Raw genomic sequence first — 23,107 nt, forward strand, 5'->3', positions numbered from 1 at the left:
TAATTCGAATTATTATTTTATATTATTTTACTTTTAATTTTTCCAATGTATCATTTTTTGGCATGTCAAGTGTACAGCACTTTGTTTTCAGCTGGGAGTGCTATATTAATTGCTTGCTTGCTAAGTAAAGATTCATAATATTTGCCCCACTTTTTCTTTCATTAGTATAATGAACACTTTTCTAACAGATTTAAGTTTGATCATGAGAGATGATGTGTAGGCTGATTTTTGTTTTTCTTGCCTTTTCGTATGTGGATTACTTTGTACTGAAAAACACAAAAAACTAATTGTGATGCTTCACAGTGATTCATTAAGACTGGGCTCACAGTTAAAGATTACTGGTTAACTCAAGGACATATTGAATGCCAGCTGAAACTTTTATCCATGATTGTGTTTAACTTGTATAAAATAATGAATTAGATGCCTTTTTGTGGAAATATTCATACACGAGTTCATTATTTTCTGAAAAGCATGTTTTTCTCTGAAGTGACTAAAGTATTTTGTGCCCCTGTAGAGAGCAGTGAAGGTCTTTGTTATATAATCTGCTTTGCCTGTCTCTCCTCCCCTCTGTCAGTGGTGTGATTTCAAGGCTCTGCTCCTCGCTGTCTGAATACCACCTCTGTACTATATAGCGTCATGATGAAATCTGTCTTTCTATTGGTGCTTCGGGCCCCGTGTCACCTTTCACCTCAGTGGGAAGCCAAGCCCCTTTTGAGATTTGTGTGTAGAGTGAATGAGGCAAGGCTGTCACTGCCTTAACTATGTGGACTCTGGTCTGTGGGAGGAGAGGGAGGCTCTGACTGACTAATTTGTCACGTTAAACATGGACGAGACCTTGGTAAGAAAAAAATGAGCTTTATTTCCCTTTTCAGTTATTAAATGTAAACTGTTTATCTGTCTTAAATGTTGAGGAAATCGCTGGGCGTGCTACAAACAGTTGAATGTGAACACACAACTTTGTATAAAACTGGATTATAAGTAAGTGCAGCATGTTCACACTTTGATCTTTGTCCTGCAGGTGATCCCTGTATTGCTGGCTGTCTTTGCGGTGGTAGGAACAGTTTTCTACTTCCTGCTAGGTTCTTCAGGTGAGAAGAAGAAGAAGCTGCCCGTTACTCTCCAAGATCCCACTGTGAAATATCCTCTCCCACTTATACGCAAAGAGGTGGGCTGCATAGAAACTCACACGCTTAACAAAATCCAGTGTGTGTTTAGACCTGCATCTATGTTTATAATAAAAAAGTATGTAGTTTTTAAATGACTGCAAAAAAAACAAGATTTGCACATTTGTACTCACAATATTTCTCATCAGTAATCTTTGAAATTCACTCATGTTGACCCTAAAAAATTCCCATCATAAGAACGTATTATTGGGGTGCAGTGATAGATTTGCTGCTCTCACTGAGTAAGCTGTAACAGCTCTGTTTTTGTGCAGTACACCGGTTTGCAGGCCTGGAACGGTCTTTATGTTTTAAATAGCCTCAGTATGCAGTTACATAATAGGACAAATATCTGTTAATGTATTGCATAAACATAAAGCTTCAAACTGAAGCCATGGGAGATTTATTTAGCAAGCCCAGAAGGATAATACTATATGTATTTTCTCTTTTTATGGCACTGTGGCTGTGTCCTTGTGCAGGAAATCAGTCATGACACAAAGAAATTTCGGTTTGGCCTTCCATCTGGAAGTCACATCCTTGGGCTGCCAGTAGGTACTGTACCAGCTCTTCTCTTTCTCTCTTCTGATAAAATCCTAGAAAAAAAAGCAAGCATGCAGATTTTCTTATCTGAGCACTGAGCACTTTTAGCACTTTTAGCACTTCCTCGTACTTATCCTGCAGTATAACCAGACAAAAAAAATGAGAAGGCAAGCTCATGTGCTGATTACACCAGTTAAATATCAAAAATAAAAGATTACTGGACTTTGGTTAGAATAGATAAGTATTAGCACTTGACAGTGACGCTCACGATTCCTTGTTGCATCCGTAGAACTGTCCTCATTTCCTGTATCAACATTTTCCCCACCGTCCTGTTTCACTTTAATCCAACACTGCACCAAACCTGCCACTTCTCTTCCCCGTCTCTGTCCGCTGTGCAGGCCAGCATGTGTACCTGTCAGCAAAGGTGAATGGCGCTCTGGTGGTTAGAGCCTACACTCCAGTCTCCAGTGATGAGCACCAAGGATATGTTGACCTCGTGGTTAAGGTGGTTAACCTTAACATGTTCACATTTGAGCTGTAGAGCAGTTATTAAGAAATTTAGGAAAGATCTGAGTGTCTGTATTGCATCCTGAGCTACTATTGTCAGTGAGCTTATCAGTTGGACAGTCAGTCATTGCTTAATAAGCCCTTAGTAAACACTCTTATCACTTTTATTATACTATAAGCCATTTGTACAAAGCCCTAGAAACTGATGAAAGACCATGAGTAAATGAGGCAACCAAGTCTGAAGCAATAATTCCTAAAAAGAACTGAAATTTATTAATTTATTAATTTAGACAGAGATCAGAGATTCTTGATCTTGAATGTCTGGTACAAAGTTACGCTGATGTTCTGGAGTAATTTTATATGTATATAATAATGAGTGCTAAGCTAACAGCTAACACTAGAATATCATTCATACAGAAAACTGAAGCACAGTGTTCTTAGATGCTTTGTTCCACACAGAAGGTTTTATCATTTGTCACATAACTGTGATCGTGATGCTTTCTCCAAAAGTATAAATAACATTTTGAATGTTGGTTTTACATACTCTTTGTTTTCTGGATTATAAGGAAGCTTTTTCAGTAAGAAAAAAGGCCATATCAATAGTAATATTAGACAATATGTGTAAAGTTTGACATTTGATTACTACCGGCTGGGTGGATCATTTCAGAGCCTGGAAGTCATTTTTATTGCACTGTTGGAGAAAATGAGACTGCAGAAGAAGGTGAAAATAAAAATGTGATGTCCTTCTGTAAACTCCTCCAGGTCTACTACAAGAACACCCACCCGTCTTTCCCAGATGGAGGGAAGATGTCGCAGTACCTGGACAGCATGACTATTGGAGACACTATTGACTTCAGAGGGCCCAATGGACTCCTGGTGTATAAGGGCAATGGTGTGGTGATGGTGTTTTTTATGAAAAGAACCAAAAAATGAAAAAATAAGAAGAAGAAGCTTCTACATTAACCTGCTGACACCAGCAGGAGGCGCTGTGTGAACTGCTTTGGTTGAGACTTTGTGTCATCCACTCAGGTCAGTTTGCCATCAGACCAGATAAGAAGTCAGAGCCAAAGGTTCGGAAGTTTAAGCACGTGGGAATGATCGCTGGTGGAACAGGTTCAATTTCAGATCACTCTAATAACTTTAACTATACACGCACTTCGTTCAGAGGAACGTCACAGAGGACACAAATCTGCAGAAGTGTAATTTACCTTAAAGTGATTCTAAGACCTGCATGTAATCACACTTTTCAAGTGCTTTACTGCATCATGTTATTATTTTAGTGTGTTTTAGATGACTGGGTTGTAATACAGACCGAGTGTTTGAAAAGAGCTGTTCTGCTTGTGTGTAATTGTGGTCCTCAAATCTGTGACATGCTTTAACTTTTAGAAAGTTTTGATATTTGCTTTGCACCACTGGCACATTCAGTTTACTGGAAAAATGAGAAAAGTCTGTATTTCACCTCTGAGACTAACTCCGGTGTCTTTCACCCTCCCAGGTATCACTCCTATGCTGCAGTTAATTCGCAGGATCTCATCAGACCCCACTGACAACATCAAGTGCTCTCTCATATTCGCCAACCAGGTCAGCTGTGTGCAGGATATTGCGTTGTCTCAGTTGAATTCTATAACTGCATATAAAGGGAAAGTGTTGTGGTCAAACCACTTTGCTGGGTTTTACTTTATCTCAGACTGAGAAAGACATCTTACTGAGGGAGGAGCTGGAGGAGGTGAAGAAGAACCATCCTGAGAGACTTCAGCTGTGGTTCACACTGGACAAACCTCCACAGAGTAAGAGGAAATGTCTTCATCTATGGATCTATAATTCACTCTGTAAAATGTTCACTCCAGAATAAAATGGGAGGGCTCAGTTTAAGCACTAATTCATAGTCTGAATGTGGAAAAAAGCAGCATTACAAGGTAGAGCGTGAGACAAATGCTTCCACGATTACAATACACTTAATGCATATATAAAACAGTATATGTTTTGTTCAATAAGATAAAGCTATATCACTACAGTTATGTATTTTATCATTTATTTTTGCTGCAAAATGCGATTATCAAGCATACCAGCACTGTCGCTAAAACCTGCCAGACTATAAATGTTGCCTGACTAATATCAGCCTGAATCGTGTTTCTGATAATACAGCAACTGTGATAAATCAGCAAAAATCACATCTGTTGACATCTGCATAGACAGAAATTCATATTTAATAGAAGTTCAATTTTACCCGTTCTATAGTAAACTAACCAGAATACAACCAGATTCAAATCCTGTTGAGCTGTGCTCATTGACAAAGACTCAGACTGATGACAACTTATTGGTAATTTGTCTGCGTTTATAACTTAGCAACTATTTGCAAACCTTCAACAATCTCTGAGAAAATGATTGCAGTCAAAGTCAGACAGCGACTGTTTGCAGAAATGTTGCTTCCTATCAGGCAACTTGTGCAATCAAAAGTAGCTGTGAATGTGCAACATTCTTAAGAGGATGTTGCAATCGCTCACAGAATGTGAAATAATTCAGTACAACAAATGCAGGCAGCCGCTGATATTTTTCAGTTGCAAAGAGGCTGCTGTCCTATTTTTCCTTGTGTGACTGAACCATTAACCACGAGTTCTCAGTTAGAAGGGAAAAGTTGGGTGTGTTCAAATACTGAATGTTTTTCAGTTGAGACAGTTTAAGTTATATATTGCAAATATCAATATCACCACGCAGAATATTCCAATATTATTCTGTATGGATTGTTTTTTCCCACTCATACCAACACTGGCTCTAAAACCTGCCATAAATGTTGCCACAAGATGGAGTCAAGTCGATATCAGTCAGCATATGAATGGGGTCAAGTTGGCAGCTTCAGTTCATCAGCTGCCTATAAGCACAACTCTGACAAGAATTGTCATGCTGCTCCGTCTGCGGAGACAACACTTCCTTTGCGTGGCAAATTCCCAGCCAGTGTTGTTTTTTACTCCCTCCCTCGTGACTGCCATGTAGCAGTACACCTGTGTGACTCCTGTGGTGCAAGCTTTTACTCTATGAACAATAAAAAGGTGGCTGTGATGTTAGAATGTGTATGTGTGAGTGCACGAGTCGTACAGAAAAAGTTCAGCAAAAAAAAGAAAGAAAGAAAAGGAAGATGTTTGCAAATCCATAATGAGTTTCACCATTTGTTTTATGAATATATATGAATATGGACCTTATTATCTTTACTTGATCTTTCCATTCCTTTATATTTATATTACTCTGAAGATGTCTTGCTGTCTTAGAAAACCAACAGGGAATGAAGACAAATTATTGCCAGTATTTTTCCCTTTTTCTCGTGAAGTAAACCAGATATGAGTAATATTTTCTTACCTTTAAAAATACGCCTCATATCAGGAAATAGCATATGAAGAAAATGGATGCAGGTCGCATGAACAAGCTGACCCTGACTTTAACCCTAACCTTTTGGAGCACCAGTTCAAGCTTAAAATGCTTAGACATAATAAAATTGCTGTGATCGCAGCCTTATTCAGATTATCCATTAAGGAAAACCTTTATTGTTAAAAAAATGACCAATAGTGACTTCAAACTGATACTTGTAACATTTCCGAACATATTGGCCAGACAGGAAAATGGCTTTATAACTTTGTAACTAAATTCAAGTTGATGCTGAGAAACATTTTCTGTGACTAATTTGATCATTTTACCACACAGGATATACGGCAGGCCTGTATGTGAGTATTAGAGACTCTCCAGGCTACATGCAGCAAGATAAATCTGGATACTCGGGCGTTTGGTTTCACTGCTGACACCAAACGAAGACACCTCAGCTGAAGGAAAATCCCTGCAGGCTGAGGAGGGAGATAGTTCCCACAAGGTGTTACAGCAGCTTAGCGAAACGTTCCCGTTTTCGCTCGTATATTCCTTAAAGCCAGCTTGAATTAACAAGCATATTATTGTTACATAATCTCTGTTGTGGAGACCTTTGAACGCTGCTTTTATTTTGTCTTGTCACGTCTTCATTAGCTCCACTCAGAAACGGGACACATCAGCCCTTGATCATTATTTATTTGAAGAGCTCTTCATTAGCAGTGCCATTATTTGCTGGCCTTTGATGGAGAGATGACTGTCTGTTGTTGAACAAGCCTCTTCAGCAAATGGCTTCATTGACACTAAAATCTTCATCTTGTCAAAACCCGCAGCAGATAGTGTGTTCTTTCTTTGAATGTCTCCTGTTTTATCTATTAATGGAGGTTGTCATTTAGTTCTGCCTGCCTTTCACCAAAAGGCCTCCCTTCCTTCCTCTGAGGCGTTGAAGACAGAGACAGACTCAAAAGGAGAGAAAGAAGAAGTGTTTAATATTCCGCGTTTAGAGAAGGAGTGAAAAGCAGAATCAAAGACACGCTTCTATGTTGAATAAGCCATATATAGTTCGGCTGTACTGTTTTTTGTTGTGGCTGTTTGGTACAATAAACCCTCTGACATCATGCACGACTGAAACTCTTTCACATTTAAATAGGCCTGTGCTAAAAACACCATCTGAATTGTGCACATACTGGTGAAAATTCAGCTTTGTGGTTCTTTGATCTTATTCTCCAGACTGGAGCTACAGCTCAGGATTTGTGACCTATGACATGATCAAGGAGCACCTCCCCGCTGCGTCCAGCGATGTCCTCATCGTCCTCTGCGGCCCTGCGCCTATGATCCAGAACGCCTGTCTGCCAAATCTGGAAAAACTGGGACACAGAACAGAAAACATCTTTACATACTAGTATCTCGTCATTTAGCAGTCGCTGCAGATGTTCCTACCATTCAAACTCACAAACGAACGTCATTTAAATGACCTGTTTGTAATTTTCTGTATTTCATTCAGGTTATGTGTGAGTTTTGATATCAGGGACACTACCACGTGTAAAGGAAGCAAAATAAAGACGAAAAACAAGTGTTGATTTTTTTTATACATCATGCTGCATTAGAGTATTTGTTATTCTTCACATTACCACTTAATTCCTCAAAGAACCAAAAAAGTGCGGAACATAACATGCAGCTGAAGCAATATACAAACCTGCTTTTGATAAAAATGTGAACATTAAAATGTATTCACAGTTTATTCACATCACTTTTTAAAAATTTATTACAAATTTACTTACCATACAAGTTTTAAAAATCTGATGATTTTCTTCAAATAGATTAAACAGGATACCATCCATCCATGCATTTTTCACATATCCAATCAAATATGCAAAAACTGTTGAATGAACTGATTCATAGTTGAAATTGTCTAATGACAGACCTGACGATTATTTACATTTTCTGTTTTGTTGCCACACGATGCATGGTTCATAACCCTGTTATTTTGTTTATTGTGTGAATGTTATAGGCATTCACGCTGTTGTTTTCCTGTTTCTCTTTATTCTTTATCTTTATTATTCTAGTTGCTTTCGTATGTTTTTTGACCTTTAACTACTTCAACAATTTTTGTGCTATTTTCCCCATTCAAATTTTAGAATATTTCTGCTCATTACAGCTATATCTTTTGGTATTTATAACTTGAACTGAACAGCCTATCAAACGCTGTTCAGTTCAACTTTGAGGAGGTGAAAGAATGTAAACAGAAGGTTAAAGAGTTGGAGAGACGAAATGAGCAGCTGACCAAAGACAACTATGATCTGAAGGAGAGAGTAAAAGAGCAAGAAAGGTACAGAATGAGGTGGTTAGAAGAGAAAAAAGACGACAATGTCAGATCGCTGGTTATTGGAATCCTTGGCAAGATCCCACCTGATATGATATCAAAGCTTGAGGAAGCTGTGGATGTGGTGCATAGAGTTGGGAAGAAGACTGAGAACAAGGTCAGAAATATCTGAGACATGTAAAAGAAGAGATTTGGCGTGGGAGCAAAGATTCGGCTGTCTGTAAGAATGGCTGTGTTCACTTTGCTGAGGTACTGCTGCGGGAGGATTTGGAAGAGAGGAGGCGGATGTGGCCTCAAATTGAACAACCAAGCAAGACAGACCTTATTCCGAGGTCCTCATGGATACATTGAAGGACGGAGGATTGGCGACGTTGAATGAAAGGCTCCGTGTAAGACTGTGATACGGTGGAATATTATTAATGGGACAACAGAGCTCGGCTGAAAATTACAGGTTTCTAGTCACTGAGTGGGTGACAAGTGTTATGGGTTAAACTCATACCTCTTTATTTTTTATTTTGTTTTTTCATTTCATTTTTTTCTTTACTTGATATGGTTCACACAAAAATTTCATTTGGTTCATTAAACTTTCAGGGCTTGAAGGACATTGTTAAGAAAAATGCACTTTTTTATTTTGCATGGGGCAAAAATGTCACTCTTTATTCCTACAAGAAACTCACTCTGTAGATGCTGATGTTACATTTTGGACTAATCAGAGGGGAGACCAGATTCGTTTCAGCCATGGATCTAATCGATCTGGAGATGTGGCGATTTGTTTTAATAAATTCCCAGGGGAAATTATAACTTACAAAGCTGATAGAGAGGGCCACTGGTTAACTGTAGTGTTGAAATGCGAAGGTTTATTTCTTATTGTCACAAACCTTTATGGACATAATAATGAGGGTCAAAATAAAAGTCTATTGGAAAATTTAACAAATGTGATTTCAGACTTTAAGGTTATGTACCCCACAGATTATATTGTCATTGGAGGAGATGGGAACATGACAGATGGGCGCCTCGCTTAGGAAGGAGGCAGCAGAATAACATTACTGAGAACTTTGCTTGTGATAATAAATTCACAGAGATGTATGATTCCTGGAGTTAAGAAATATATTTGTGGTTTAAACCTAATGGAGAAAGCAGGTCAGGAATTGATTTTTGGTTGGTGAACGATGACATTTTTAGGTGTACCTCACAATCTAAAATCTCCAAAGCACCCCTATCTGATCACTGTTTTATTGATCTTGTCTTAGAACCAACAAGGAAGAAACTTAGTAGCAGGGGATATTGATATTGGAAATTCAATGCCAGCCTTTTAAAAAGGGATGAATATTGCGATAAAATTAGACATATAATTAGCGATACTGAAAATAAGGAATCAATAGTGGGTAATATACAGAAATGGGAATTTGTTCAATTCAAGATCAGACAATTTACTATAAAATTCTGCAAATAACTGAATAGGGAAAATGAGAATATGAAAGTAATTTACTTCGAGAAATAACTCAGTGCTGTAGTAAAGAAAAACCAAACAGAAAAACAGAAAAAAAACCCAGAAAAATAAATTGATGGAGTACCAGACTCAATTAGATGATCTTTACCTTGAGAAAGCCCAGGGTGCTTTCATAAGATGAAGAGCCAAATGGATTGAGGCGGGTGAAAAAAATTCATCATATTTTAGTAAGCTGGAGAAATGTAGACGGCAGAGAAATTTAATTACAAGCCTGCTGATAAATGGGACTGAATGCAAAGATTTCATAGAGACTGAAAGAGAAGTCTTTACTTTCTATTCCGAGTTGTACTCCTCAGAATATTTGGCAGCTGCGTTTATTAAGGCTGTTGTCATTTTAATGTGTTTTAACGCTTTGTATCTTGTTCTTTTTAATCTCAACAAGCCCCTAAAAAGGCAGTGATCACTGTCGGTCTCTCTTGGTTATTATTACCACTATTCATTTTAAAGTTGAGTTTTTAAAACCTTACAATGTAACTACATGCAGCAGTATATTACAGGGAGTGCAGAATTATTAGGCAAGTTGTATTTTTGAGGAATAATTTTATTATTGAACAACAACCATGTTCTCAATGAACCCAAAAAAACTCATTAATATCAAAGCTGAATGTTTTTGGAAGTAGTTTTTAGTTTGTTTTTAGTTTTAGCTATTTTAGGGGGATATCTGTGTGTGCAGGTGACTATTACTGTGCATAATTATTAGGCAACTTAACAAAAAACAAATATATACCCATTTCAATGATTTATTTTTACCAGTGAAACCAATATAACATCTCCACATTCACAAATATACATTTCTGATATTCAAAAACAAAACAAAAACAAATCAGCGACCAATATAGCCACCTTTCTTTGCAAGGACACTCAAAAGCCTGCCATCCATGGATTCTGTCAGTGTTTTGATCTGTTCACCATCAACATTGCGTGCAGCAGCAACCACAGCCTCCCAGACACTGTTCAGAGAGGTGTACTGTTTTCCCTCCTTGTAAATCTCACATTTGATGATGGACCACAGGTTCTCAATGGGGTTCAGATCAGGTGAACAAGGAGGCCATGTCATTAGTTTTTCTTCTTTTATACCCTTTCTTGCCAGCCACGCTGTGGAGTACTTGGACGCGTGTGATGGAGCATTGTCCTGCATGAAAATCATGTTTTTCTTGAAGGATGCAGACTTCTTCCTGTACCACTGCTTGAAGAAGGTGTCTTCCAGAAACTGGCAGTAGGACTGGGAGTTGAGCTTGACGCCATCCTCAACCCGAAAAGGCCCCACAAGCTCACCTTTGATGATACCAGCCCAAACCAGTACTCCACCTCCACCTTGCTGGCGTCTGAGTCGGACTGGAGCTCTCTGCCCTTTACCAATCCAGCCACGGGCCCATCCATCTGGCCCATCAAGACTCACTCTCATTTCATCAGTCCATAAAACCTTAGAAAAATCAGTCTTGAGATATTTCTTGGCCCAGTCTTGACATTTCAGCTTGTGTGTCTTGTTCAGTGGTGGTCGTCTTTCAGCCTTTCTTACCTTGGCCATGTCTCTGAGTATTGCACACCTTGTGCTTTTGGGCACTCCAGTGATGTTGCAGCTCTGAAATATGGCCAAACTGGTGGCAAGTGGCATCTTGGCAGCTGCACGCTTGACTTTTCTCAGTTCATGGGCAGTTATTTTGCGCCTTGATTTTTCCACACGCTTCTTGCGACCCTGTTGACTATTTTGAATGAAACGCTTGATTGTTCGATGATCACGCTTCAGAAGCTTTGCAGTTTTAAGACTGCTGCATCCCTCTGCAAGATATCTCACTATTTTTGACTTTTCTGAGCCTGTCAAGTCCTTCTTTTGACCCATTTTGCCAAAGGAAAGGAAGTTGCCTAATAATTATGCACACCTGATATAGAGTGTTGATGTCATTAGACCACACCCCTTCTCATTACAGAGATGCACATCACCTAATATGCTTAATTGGTAGTAGGCTTTCGAGCCTATACAGCTTGGAGTAAGACAACATGCATGAAGAGGATGATGTGGACAAAATACTCATTTGCCTAATAATTCTGCACTCCCTGTAATGACTAACCTGGTATTGTGGATGGATTCTCTCAGTTGTTCTCCTTTGTCCCTAACCATCGGCAACCCTCACGTTAATAATATTTTTTTCATATTAATGTAATTTTTCATCTAATTGAATACAATCTATTTGTGTATGATTGTCAGTCCAAAGAGGGAGAGAGGAAAGAGGGGAGAGAAAGAACAAGCTCAGGAAGAACCAGGTAAGGAAACAGACAGGGAACAGTGACAGGCAAAACGGAAACTGGGTTGAAACATTTTTGACCCTCTTTAACAACATTCCAACATAACATTATCATTGATTGGGGAGTTGAAAATTAATGATATATTTTTATGTGGTTCAGCCACAACTCTACTAAAACCTCAGCCAGTAATAGGTAGGCCAAGTTTTGGACCGTCCAGTTGTCTGTATGACTGCTGTAGTACGTGCACCACATTTGCTCACTATGAGAAAGTGCCAAACAGCCCTGGTGGAGTGAGGATCTGTAAAGAGAAGCAGAGCGCTCTGTTTATCTTTTAAAAATGTTTTAAGCTATCTTGTTTCAAAGATTCTGTACTGCAGCTTTAAATGTTTTCTAAAAGCACGCATACACTTATCAGTGTTTCTCAAACTTTTTACAGTGTGAAAAAATGTCAAGCTCTCCCAAGTACCACTATGAAAGCATGAAACTCATAAGTCTTACAACACAAAATTAGTCTTATTGAATTAGTAAAATTAGTGTCTGCAGTAAAGATTTTTTTCATACATTGTGTACATTCTACCACAGGCAGTTGCCTCCATTTTTATAGCTTTTTTATTAATATTTTGTAATAATTTATTCTGTTTTGGGATCATTTTTTTATGTATCTGTATTATATTATACATTCACATTAAAAGTGAATGTCTGTCCATAAATTGCACTCAGTTTACTTTTTACTCACTATGAGCATCATTCATTATCCTACCCCAGTAATTTAGGTTAGGATATGTATTTTTTTTATTCCAATCCATTCTTCTTTTGCAGCATTTAAATAACCTTTATCAGATTTGATGGTTTTGTTACAGACTTTTCAAAAAAGTTTTTTGTTTTTCTTTCACAAATATGGGGATTAAATGTACAAAATGTACAAAAACACTGATGTCATGTTTTGGGACGAGGACCCAGGCACAGAGACTTGATGAATTTAAGAATCTTATGATTTTATAAAGAAATTTGCAGACTTGCACAGAGATGGTAAAATTTTGATGACTGATAACGGAGACGAAGACAACAGATGGCGAGGGCAGGGAGGAACAGGGGTTTAAATGCACCAAGGAGACAGTCAGAGAGAACTCGGGACAACTGGAGACATTTAAGGATGCAGGGACTGACAGAGACGGGGAAGAAGTCTTATTGTGATGTGTAACGTTTATCTTGCCTGGCTGGGCAGCTCTCTGGGTGCTCAGCACCCCCAAAGCTCTGATCCTAGAATCGCCCCTGACTATTAATTACACTATTTTCAATTCAATTCAGTTTTATTCATACAGCACCAAACTTACAACAACAGTCACCTCAAGGCTCTTTATATTGTAAGGTAGACCCTACAATAATACATACAGAGAAAAACCCAACAATCATATGACCCCCTATCCGGTCTTTAAGTCTGACGTCACTAGCCGTGTCTGGGCTCAAACTCCGCTGCAGGTCCCTAAGTCAAATGATCACTGCGGCATCACTGAGAGTTGAAAAACTGTCTAAAGTCTTTCATTTGTAATAAAATGATCAGCATTCTGCTCTACCAGGTGTAACAATTGAGTTTAACATCCAGGCATCCATGAAAACGGAATGTATGACATTTAACGGAGTTAGAAATTAGCAGGAAGTTAGCTCGCTAACTTTCTTGAGTATGTCCTGACTGAGGGATTTTGGAAACAAATTCAAACGTACAGCTCTGCTATCACTTCCAACATAAATGAAGACAGAAAACTAAACAGCAGTTACGTTTGTGGGGTTACTGAAGTTTGGCTAGCTGGTATATAACGATGTGCTACGTGACCGCTAGCGACACAGCTATGTGACCATAATATAAACACGCTAACTTTTTTCCACTTGATAAAAGTTAACGTGAGGATTCTCGGTGGTCAGGAAAAAATGTAATCGCATGGCAGGATGCTGTAAACGGACCAAACTTCAGCCAGGAGAACAACTGAGATAATTCATCCACAATACGAGGTTAGTCATTCATATATTGCTGCATGGGCTGTGCTGTAGTTACATCGTAAGGTTTTCAAAACTGAGCTTAAATAAATGATTAGCAGTAATAAAAGCCGAGGGAGGTCAACAGTGATCACTGACTGTTTTTAGGAGCTTTTTGAGATTAAATAGAAGAAAATACAAAACATTAAACATGTTAACAACACAAAAGCCATATTAAATGCAGACTGCTTTAGGCCCGGACGCAGGATTCGTCACGTCATCACTTAAAGACCGGATGAGCAAGCACTTTGGCGACAGTGGGAAGGAAAAACTCCCTTTTAACAGGAAGAAACCTCTGACAGAGCCAGGCTCAGGGAGGGGCGGGGCCATCTGCTGTGACCGGTTGGGGTGAGAGAAGGAAGACAGGATAAAGACATGCTGTGGAAGAGAGACAGAGATTAATAACAGGTATGATTCAATGCAGAGAAGTCTATTAACACAGTGAGTGAAGAAGAAACACCCAGTGCATCATGGGAATCCCCCAGCAGCCTACACCTATTGCAGCATAACTAAGGGAGGATTCAGGGTCACCTGGTCCAGCCCTAACTATATGCTTTAGCAAAAAGAAAGTTTGAAGCCTAATCTTAAAAGTAGAGATAGTTTCTGTCTCCCGAATCCAAACTGGAAGCTGGTTCCACAGAAGAGGGGCCTGAAAACTGAAGGCTCTGCCTCCCATTCTACTTTTAAATACTCTAGGAACAACAAGTAAGCCTGCAGAGCGAGAGCGAAGTGCTCTAATAGGGTGATATGGCACTACAAGGTCATTAAGATAAGATGGGGCCTGATTATTTAAGACCTTGTATGTGAGGAGCAGGATTTTGTATTCTGGATTTAACAGGGAGCCAATGAAGGGAAGCCAAAACAGGAGAAATCTGCTCTCTCTTTCTAGTCCCTGTCAGGACTCTTGCTGCAGCATTTTGGATCAGCTGAAGGCTTTTCAGCGAGTTTTTTGGACATCCTGATAATAATGAATTACAGTAGTCCAGCCTGGAAGTAATAAATGCATGAACTAGTTTTGCATACTATTACATGAACTATGGTCTAATGTTTTCTTTAAAACACATCAAGCTTATATATGCTATCTACTATCCAGCTGCACTGCTCGCACACCTCCCAGGTGAGGGGCATCGGGGAAAATATCATCGAGCTAGGTGTCTGTGAAGGTTCTCAGTCATCCAGGTCATGGTACTCTAGTGCTCAGAAAGAAAAGCGACTGAACTAGAAGCTTCTTCAGTTCTAAGGAATTGTAGACTTGCTTCAGAACTGAAGAAGCTTCTCGGATGACGAAACTCAAACAAGTCCAGGTGCTTTTCTTTCCAAACTCCTTACATCAGCGAGTTAGCTACATCAACACTACTGACTCCAATAAATATTTATTTAAGGTGGCCCTTAAACGACACAGGCCTGTGAACAAACACCAGTAGGGTGACTGTCTGCTAGTGAAGAAAAGAGCATATTTTAAAATCTCATTATTTCTTTAGTTTTGTTTCCTTCTGAAATACAATCAATTAAATGGAAAATAATAAATTCAAAAGAATGTTAGTTTGTTTATTGATCAGAACTATTATGTGCGTTTGGGAATCATGTTGACATAACTGAAAAGTGAGAAGCTTTCAGGTTCACACAGACCTATGTGGAGGTCTTTTCTTTTTAAAAAGTGTCAAAGAGCTGTGTAAAATAACTGCAGTCAGATGTTTGGGAACTGTTGGTTGGTGCAAAATTTTAAGTCTATAGTTTATTTCAAAGATTTTACACATAATATGTATTTTTACATTTCAGAAAAACTATTATTTTAGAGCATTAATTTCACATTTTTCAGGCATTTGAGCGCGAGAGGCTTCTGGCATCCCGCGCTGCTGTTATTGGGTTATTTAAAGTTCTAGGTTGATCTGAATTCCTAGAAGTCATTCTGAGATATTTGATAGATGTGGCTGCAATCTGTTCTTCAGGCCAACTGCTGCTGAGAAGCTTCTTTGCTTTTGTGAATAAAACATTATTGCCAGTGCATAAAAAGCCCTGTTGGATTCTGCCCTCACCACCATCATTATTTCTAATTATTACAAAAGAACTGCTATTGGACCAATGCTTTGCGAAGAAAGCCTTTTCCACACACGAAAGAGATTCAACCTGTGCATTGTGATGAGACCAAGGAGGAGTTGCAGACTCAAATGAATCTCTGCAAAAGAACAAAGTTTTAACAAAGCCACAAGGTCGAATGACAAGGTTGAACTCTGCCTCGAAGACATGACTTTCCAGCTGAAGACGCATCATATATCTGAATCTTCAACTAAAAGGTTCCCACAAACACACACACACACACACACACACACACACACACACATATAAACCAGCACCCGGCATTTCAAAGCTCATGAATATGAATATGTAGAGCCAAAAATGAGACACACCTTGTGAGTGGATCCCTGGGGAGCGCATTACGCCAAGGGGGAAATTTTCCTGATCCAAATCAAATGTCATGTGCTCTGTGGGGAAACAAAAGTACTTTTACAAACGCTCATCTGCAGCCAACACAGTCGAGCTAAAAAAAGAAACTGAAAGTATGTTCAGCCTCAAATATTTTGCCTGTGCCATCCCTGTTACCATGGTAACCAGTGCCTCTAATGACCTGTCAGGTTGAATTTATACAAAGTAGTTAAGTAGGAGGAAGGTGTACTAGTTGCCTGGATGTAATTGTACGCTTAAGATGTAGAAGGGAAAAGGAAAACGTCTGTAATAAATAGATGTGTCTAATCATTGGAAGGGCCAGTGAACTGCACATCAGCACGGGGAAGCTTTAGACTGAAGAAGGGCAAATGTGTGTCTGTTCCAAGCAGACGCCGTGTAACCCAGTTATGGTTGAAAAGAAGAGATCAGGCAGGTATTTCTAGACTTACGGTTCAGTTATTCTAACCTTGAAGAGGATCGGGTAAAATAACTTTCATGGAGAAATGCCTTCGGGAAACAATTAGGAGTATTTCGATAGAAATATTGCTTTCAGTGCCGCACTACTTTCTTCATTTTTGATGCTGCTCGCAGAACATTTCCCGTTATCTTTCTTTATTAAATGAAAGCACGTTTCATCATACAACAGATTAAATGTCCAAATCATCTGCTGGTGTCATTTGATTTCAAAATACAATCACACTACACAACACCTTCAAAATAAATGACTTTCTTGAGCAAATTAAAGCTCCTTTTGTAAGATGCTATCATATTCTGATACCTTTTGGGAAATGCAATGTTATCTGCTGTAATAGAGCAGCTGTGTCACAGAAGAGTATTTATACATCATGATGGGGTATTGTGTGGCTGCAAAGCAATAATTAAAGGAATATTTCTGGGAAATATAAATACAGATAATAATGCAGAATGTTTCAGATTTTGCATGCAGTCGTGTTAAAAACTAAACACACCCAAAGTAAATGCTTTGTAGAACAACCAGTAGTAGCAATAATTCTGTATGCCTTCAACAGTCTCTCACATTATTGTGGAGAGGCTTTGGTCCACTCTTCTTCAGTTTATAGAGATTTGCAGCATTTATTTACAGTGTTGGGTAAGTTACTTTAAATTACTAACTTAGTTACATTACTAGTTACTTCTATCAAAAGTAACTCAGTTACTTCATGTTACTCGTTACTTTCAAAGTAACTAGTTACTAGGGAAAGTAACTTTGGTTTTACTCAGAATTCTCTTGTTAATGTGTTGCTTCCCTAACTGGATACCCAGTAAGATTGCCAGTCTTCTAGCTTGCTTACATGTTAGCACTATCCTGCCACAAGTGCACTGTGCCACCTACCAACAGAAAGGAAAAAATAATGTTCATATTTCCATGAGAGAAATCCCACGCCTGGACCATCGTCGACTGCCGCTATGATTCTAGCCTACGTCACAGCATCACGAGCGCTTTTTACATCCAACACGAAAACTGATGTCGTGGTGCTTTCGATTGTACTCAGAACTCGGAAATTCTGCCTTCTGAGTAGGAAGATGTAGGTAACTCCAGACTGCAGATAAGCTGCATACAGGGCTGGACTGGGACAAAAAATCGGCCCGGGCATTTTGACTAGAGACCGGCCCGCCATTATCGGAAAAATCATAAAGCCTTTGAATGAAAACAAACGCTGTTGTGACAGTGATGTACACTGTTTTGATGGTATATATGTATCAATCTATCAATCGTTTGTTGTAAGATTCAGATAATTTTTTTTTTTTTAAAGCGAGACATTAGAGACATTAAAGCGAGAACTAGAAAGCGAAAATTTCAGAAGAAATTTTATGTGTGCCTATGCCGCTGCTAATCTGTGTAGTTTTCCATTCATACGGCTACAGACAGCAAAACTCAGAAGAGCAGCCATTCTCCACCATGAATTATGGTAAAAACAAACACCGCTCGCGCCTCACAGATGACAGCTTACAGTTTTGGGTAAAGATGAGGTCACTTTGTACAGCCCCGATTTGCAGACGCTGTGCACACAGGTTCATAAGCAGAAGTCCCTCTGTACCACGGCAGACCCCGACAATGTTTGCACGAACACACTTTGAACCAGTACGTTATGGACCACTTTTCACACATGGTTGGTGTACCCTCCCAGCCAGCTGTAGCTTTTCAACTCACAGCGCGACACACCCCCAAAAAACAGCCGAGAGAGCACAGACTACGCCCGAGAGGTGTGATTGCAGATGCCCCTCAGGTGGGTCCACCTCCCCTGCAGTGGCACTGCAGACCACGCCCCGCCACACATATCAAACACGTAAAATAAATATTTATGCACTTTTGCATTCACTTTTTGTTTTTTGTTATTTTTACACAGTGTTCTGAATGATGAACAATGGTCTACAGCCAATCTTGTGTATTATTATACAAACTTTGGTTGTAAGATTCAGATAACTATTTAATAAAAGCTAAATATTTTATACAGGGAGTGCAGAATTATTAGGCAAATGAGTATTTTGTCCACATCATCCTCTTCATGCATGTTGTCTTACTCCAAGCTGTATAGGCTCGAAAGCCTACTACCAATTAAGCATATTAGGTGATGTGCATCTCTGTAATGAGAAGGGGTGTGGTCTAATGACATCAACACCCTATATCAGGTGTGCATAATTATTAGGCAACTTCCTTTCCTTTGGCAAAATGGGTCAAAAGAAGGACTTGACAGGCTCAGAAAAGTCAAAAATAGTGAGATATCTTGCAGAGGGATGCAGCAGTCTTAAAATTGCAAAGCTTCTGAAGCGTGATCATTGAACAATCAAGCATTTCATTCAAAATAGTCAACAGGGTCTCAAGAAGCGTGTGGAAAAACCAAGGCGCAAAATAACTGCCCATGAACTGAGAAAAGTCAAGCGTGCAGCTGCCAAGATGCCACTTGCCACCAGTTTGGCCATATTTCAGAGCTGCAACATCACTGGAGTGCCCAAAAGGACAAGGTGTGCAATACTCAGAGACATGGCCAAGGTAAGAAAGGCTGAAAGACGACCACCACTGAACAAGACACACAAGCTGAAACGTCAAGACTGGGCCAAGAAATATCTCAAGACTGATTTTTCTAAGGTTTTATGGACTGATGAAATGAGAGTGAGTCTTGATGGGCCAGATGGATGGGCCCGTGGCTGGATTGGTAAAGGGCAGAGAGCTCCAGTCCCACTCAGACGCCAGCAAGGTGGAGGTGGAGTACTGGTTTGGGCTGGTATCATCAAAGGTGAGCTTGTGGGGCCTTTTCGGGTTGAGGATGGCGTCAAGCTCAACTCCCAGTCCTACTGCCAGTTTCTGGAAGACACCTTCTTCAAGCAGTGGTACAGGAAGAAGTCTGCATCCTTCAAGAAAAACATGATTTTCATGCAGGACAATGCTCCATCACACGCGTCCAAGTACTCCACAGCGTGGCTGGCAAGAAAGGGTATAAAAGAAGAAAAACTAATGACATGGCCTCCTTGTTCACCTGATCTGAACCCCATTGAGAACCTGTGGTCCATCATCAAATGTGAGATTTACAAGGAGGGAAAACAGTACACCTCTCTGAACAGTGTCTGGGAGGCTGTGGTTGCTGCTGCACGCAATGTTGATGGTGAACAGATCAAAACACTGACAGAATCCATGGATGGCAGGCTTTTGAGTGTCCTTGCAAAGAAAGGTGGCTATATTGGTCGCTGATTTGTTTTTGTTTTGTTTTTGAATGTCAGAAATGTATATTTGTGAATGTGGAGATGTTATATTGGTTTCACTGGTAAAAATAAATCATTGAAATGGGTATATATTTGTTTTTTGTTAAGTTGCCTAATAATTATGCACAGTAATAGTCACCTGCACACACAGATATCCCCCTAAAATAGCTAAAACTGAAAACAAACTAAAAACTACTTCCAAAAACATTCAGCTTTGATATTAATGTGTTTTTTGGGTTCATTGAGAACATGGTTGTTCAATAATAAAATTATTCCTCAAAAATACAACTTGCCTAATAATTCTGCACTCCCTGTATGAGAGTAAGAAAGAAAAGTATATCTTTGTGTCCACCTTTCTCTGTTAATGCCCTACCTGGCCCCCTGGCAAAAGCTTTGCTAGATCCGCCCCTGCACAGTTACCAGCTGTCAGCTAAATAAAAAAAGGAGCTTGGTGTTTATTTCTCTCAGAAACAGTTCATAACTTCCCTTCAACTCATTCATGTCACCTAAAAAAAAAGGTAAACCTGTTTCTCCATCACCAGTTCAGCTCTGATGATTCAGTAAGGTCATCTCCTGGTTTCGACCAGCCGCTTCTACAGCTGTGGCTCCAGCAAACATCAGCTGATACTAGAAATTAAAATCAAATGAATTCTAACAACAGCTGATCAAGCTTAAACGTGCTGCTGTTGTTTAGCGCGATAAACAAACAAGAGAGAAAAGCCGATCATTGATCAGTTTCATGACTGAAGTTTGAACAGGCGAGAGAATGACAGGGGAGGCTGTCATAAAGTTCAACATCAGTAACTTAGCGCGCACACAGCTGTATAGAAACTCCATCGTGCTAGCTACCACGCAGTACGAGTTATTATAACTGATTGTAAAAAGTCAGCACAACGAAAATAAACTACACCTAAACTCGGTTTATATCTGACCCAAATAGAGTGCAGGTCATAACTTCTTACCTGAAATTCAGTTCACCTCACGCTCTGACCGGCAGCCGCCTGCTTCTCCTGCCTTCCTGTGGCGTGTCCAGCGGGGTGGCCTGGGGGGCACAGGCCACCCCCCAACCAGACTGGCCACCCCAGGTGCCACCCCGAAGCCAAAACAATAAAATCCAATGAAAAATCAAATGTACGATTATGTTTTCACAGTGAAGCTCAGATATCCGAGTGTAAGTGAATGCAGCATCGGCTTCTGAGCTATGAGCATCGTGTTAGCAAAGGTAGGAGAGCCAAGCAAGAAAGAGGCACCGCAGAAAAAAGTTTTTCGGCGAAAGATTAACAGTTTAGCTGGACTGGCCATCGAGCATGGCGGAGCTTCCACAGCGGCTAGCAGGTGGATGCGTGAAGGGGAGGCAGGAGGAGAGACCCGAGGCGGCCGCCGGTCCCAGTGTCAGGTGAACTGAACTTCAGGTAAGAAGTTATGACCTGCAGTCTATCTGGGTCAGATATAAACCAAGTTTAGGTGGAGTTTATTTTTGTTATGCTGACTTTTTACAGTCAGTTACAATAACTCATACTGCGTGCTAGCTAGCATGACATAGTTTCTATACAGCTGGGTGGGTGCTGTGATGTTACTGATAGTGAACTTTATTTTATTCATAAGTTTAGTTAGTAGAGTTTCCAACCGCTCCTTAAAAAATGGAATGGTCCCTCATTCAGAGAAAATATTACAGGTTTCGTATTGAGCTGAGAAGAGACGCAGTTTGTCCCGGACTTCAGCTAGAATGGAAAAAAGACACAAAGCTGGGGTTATTCTGTGTCTTTGCTGCACAGCTGCCTCTTCTTCTCTCATTCTCTCCCCCTCCCTCTCCTGTTGCTACTTCAATCATGAAACTGATCAATGATCAGCTGATCGGCTTTTCTCTCGTTTGTTTATCACCCACTTTGCACCAGAAAGAGGAAACTAGCGGATGTCGCGCTAAACAACAGCAGCACGTTTAAGCTTGATCAGCTGTTGTTAGAATTTATTTAATATTAATTTCTAGTATCAGCTGATGTTTGCTGGAGCCACAGCTGTAAAGCTGCTGGTCATGATGTCGGTTTGGATATGTGGTGAGAGGGAAACATGCAGATGAAACCAGGAGATGTCCTTACTGAATCATCAGAGCTGAACAGGTGATGGAGAAACAGGTTTATCTTGTAGGTGACATGAATGAGTTGAAGTTATGAACTGTTTCTGAGAGACAAATAACACCAGGATCCTTTTCTATGTAGCTGACAGCTGGTAACTGTGCAGGGGCGGATCTAGCAAAGTTATGCCAGGGGGCCAACAGGGAAAGGGGGGCACAAAGAAATACTTTTCTTTCTTATTCTCATTTAAAATATTTAGCTTTTATTAAATAAATATCTGAATCTTGCGAACAAAGTTTTTATCTGACGTAAAATTGATAGAAATCATACATATACCAACACGACAGTATACATCACTGTCACAACAGCGTTTGTTTTCATTCAAAGGCTTTATGGCTTTAATACCTGGCGGGCCGGTCTCTGGTCAAAATGCCTGATTTTTCGTTCCAGTCCAGCCTGCAGGTTAATACTGGCAGTGTCACCATGCCAGCTGACTGTATTTTATCATCAGCCAGTGTTGTTCTTTATACATCAATATTACCAAAGTTTACCATAAGGCAGCATAGAAAGTATTTACTTGCTTTCAGGTTTTATTCAAATGTTAGTCTTTTCATTTGTTTCCCCACTTTTTTCCTGTTTCAAAATCAAACACCAGTTTGTGAGAAGATTATCTTCTTTTTTTAATAGGCAGATAAAGTTTTGCATTGGCTAATTTGCCAATTGTATGTTAAAAATGTTCGTATTTTAATATTTAAAAATGTTTTTGCCCAAAACATACGTGCACTATATGTCAGTAAAAATACTATGCAAATATTGCTGCACCATAGTGGTTAAAACCTTGTTCTAATAAGAGTCAAAAGCAAATTCAGTTATTAGGTTTACAGGGTTATTGAATGATGGTTAACTGTTGGTAGAATTTTTTTAACATTATCTGCCAATTACATCTGCCACCCTTCTCCAAATCTGTGCCCCTACCTGGCCCCCCCAACAAAAATTTTCTAGACACGCCACTGCTGCCTTCGGTTTCCCTGATCCACGATCTACCACCGGTCGATCGGCGGTCGCCTCGCCGCCTCGTTCCCCGCATGTTCTTTCTGACACACACCGGTGGATAGCTGCCCTCGGTTGTAGCTCCGCGTCAGCGACTACCAAACAACTCAGTTATTTTTTCCACATCGACCAGCATCTGGACAATCCACCGCCTTTCACT

General features: G+C 39.8%; 1 protein-coding gene across 1 annotated transcript; it reads left to right on the forward strand.

Annotated features, from left to right (window-relative positions):
* Nucleotides 1–679: 679 nt before the first annotated feature.
* cyb5r2 (cytochrome b5 reductase 2) lies at nucleotides 680–7,129 on the forward strand. Its single transcript, XM_003439423.3, has 9 exons — nucleotides 680–838; nucleotides 1,019–1,165; nucleotides 1,640–1,712; nucleotides 2,099–2,205; nucleotides 2,970–3,099; nucleotides 3,237–3,320; nucleotides 3,703–3,788; nucleotides 3,895–3,994; nucleotides 6,786–7,129. The coding sequence occupies exons 1-9, from the start codon at nucleotides 824–826 to the stop codon at nucleotides 6,956–6,958; spliced, it is 915 nt and encodes a 304-aa protein (XP_003439471.1). The 5' UTR covers nucleotides 680–823; the 3' UTR covers nucleotides 6,959–7,129.
* Nucleotides 7,130–23,107: the final 15,978 nt, after the last annotated feature.

Source organism: Oreochromis niloticus, linkage group LG7 (genome assembly GCF_001858045.2).
Source record: "Oreochromis niloticus isolate F11D_XX linkage group LG7, O_niloticus_UMD_NMBU, whole genome shotgun sequence".
In the NCBI taxonomy this organism is placed as follows: domain Eukaryota; kingdom Metazoa; phylum Chordata; class Actinopteri; order Cichliformes; family Cichlidae; genus Oreochromis; species Oreochromis niloticus.

What these genes read in the sequence shown, in the direction of transcription:
- cyb5r2 (XM_003439423.3), top strand. An exon ending in CATCCTTGGGCTGCCAGTAG is followed by an intron (nt 1,713 to 2,098) that starts GTACTGTACCAG and finishes TCCGCTGTGCAG; the next exon opens with GCCAGCATGTGTACCTGTCA. An exon ending in AATGATCGCTGGTGGAACAG is followed by an intron (nt 3,321 to 3,702) that starts GTTCAATTTCAG and finishes TCACCCTCCCAG; the next exon opens with GTATCACTCCTATGCTGCAG.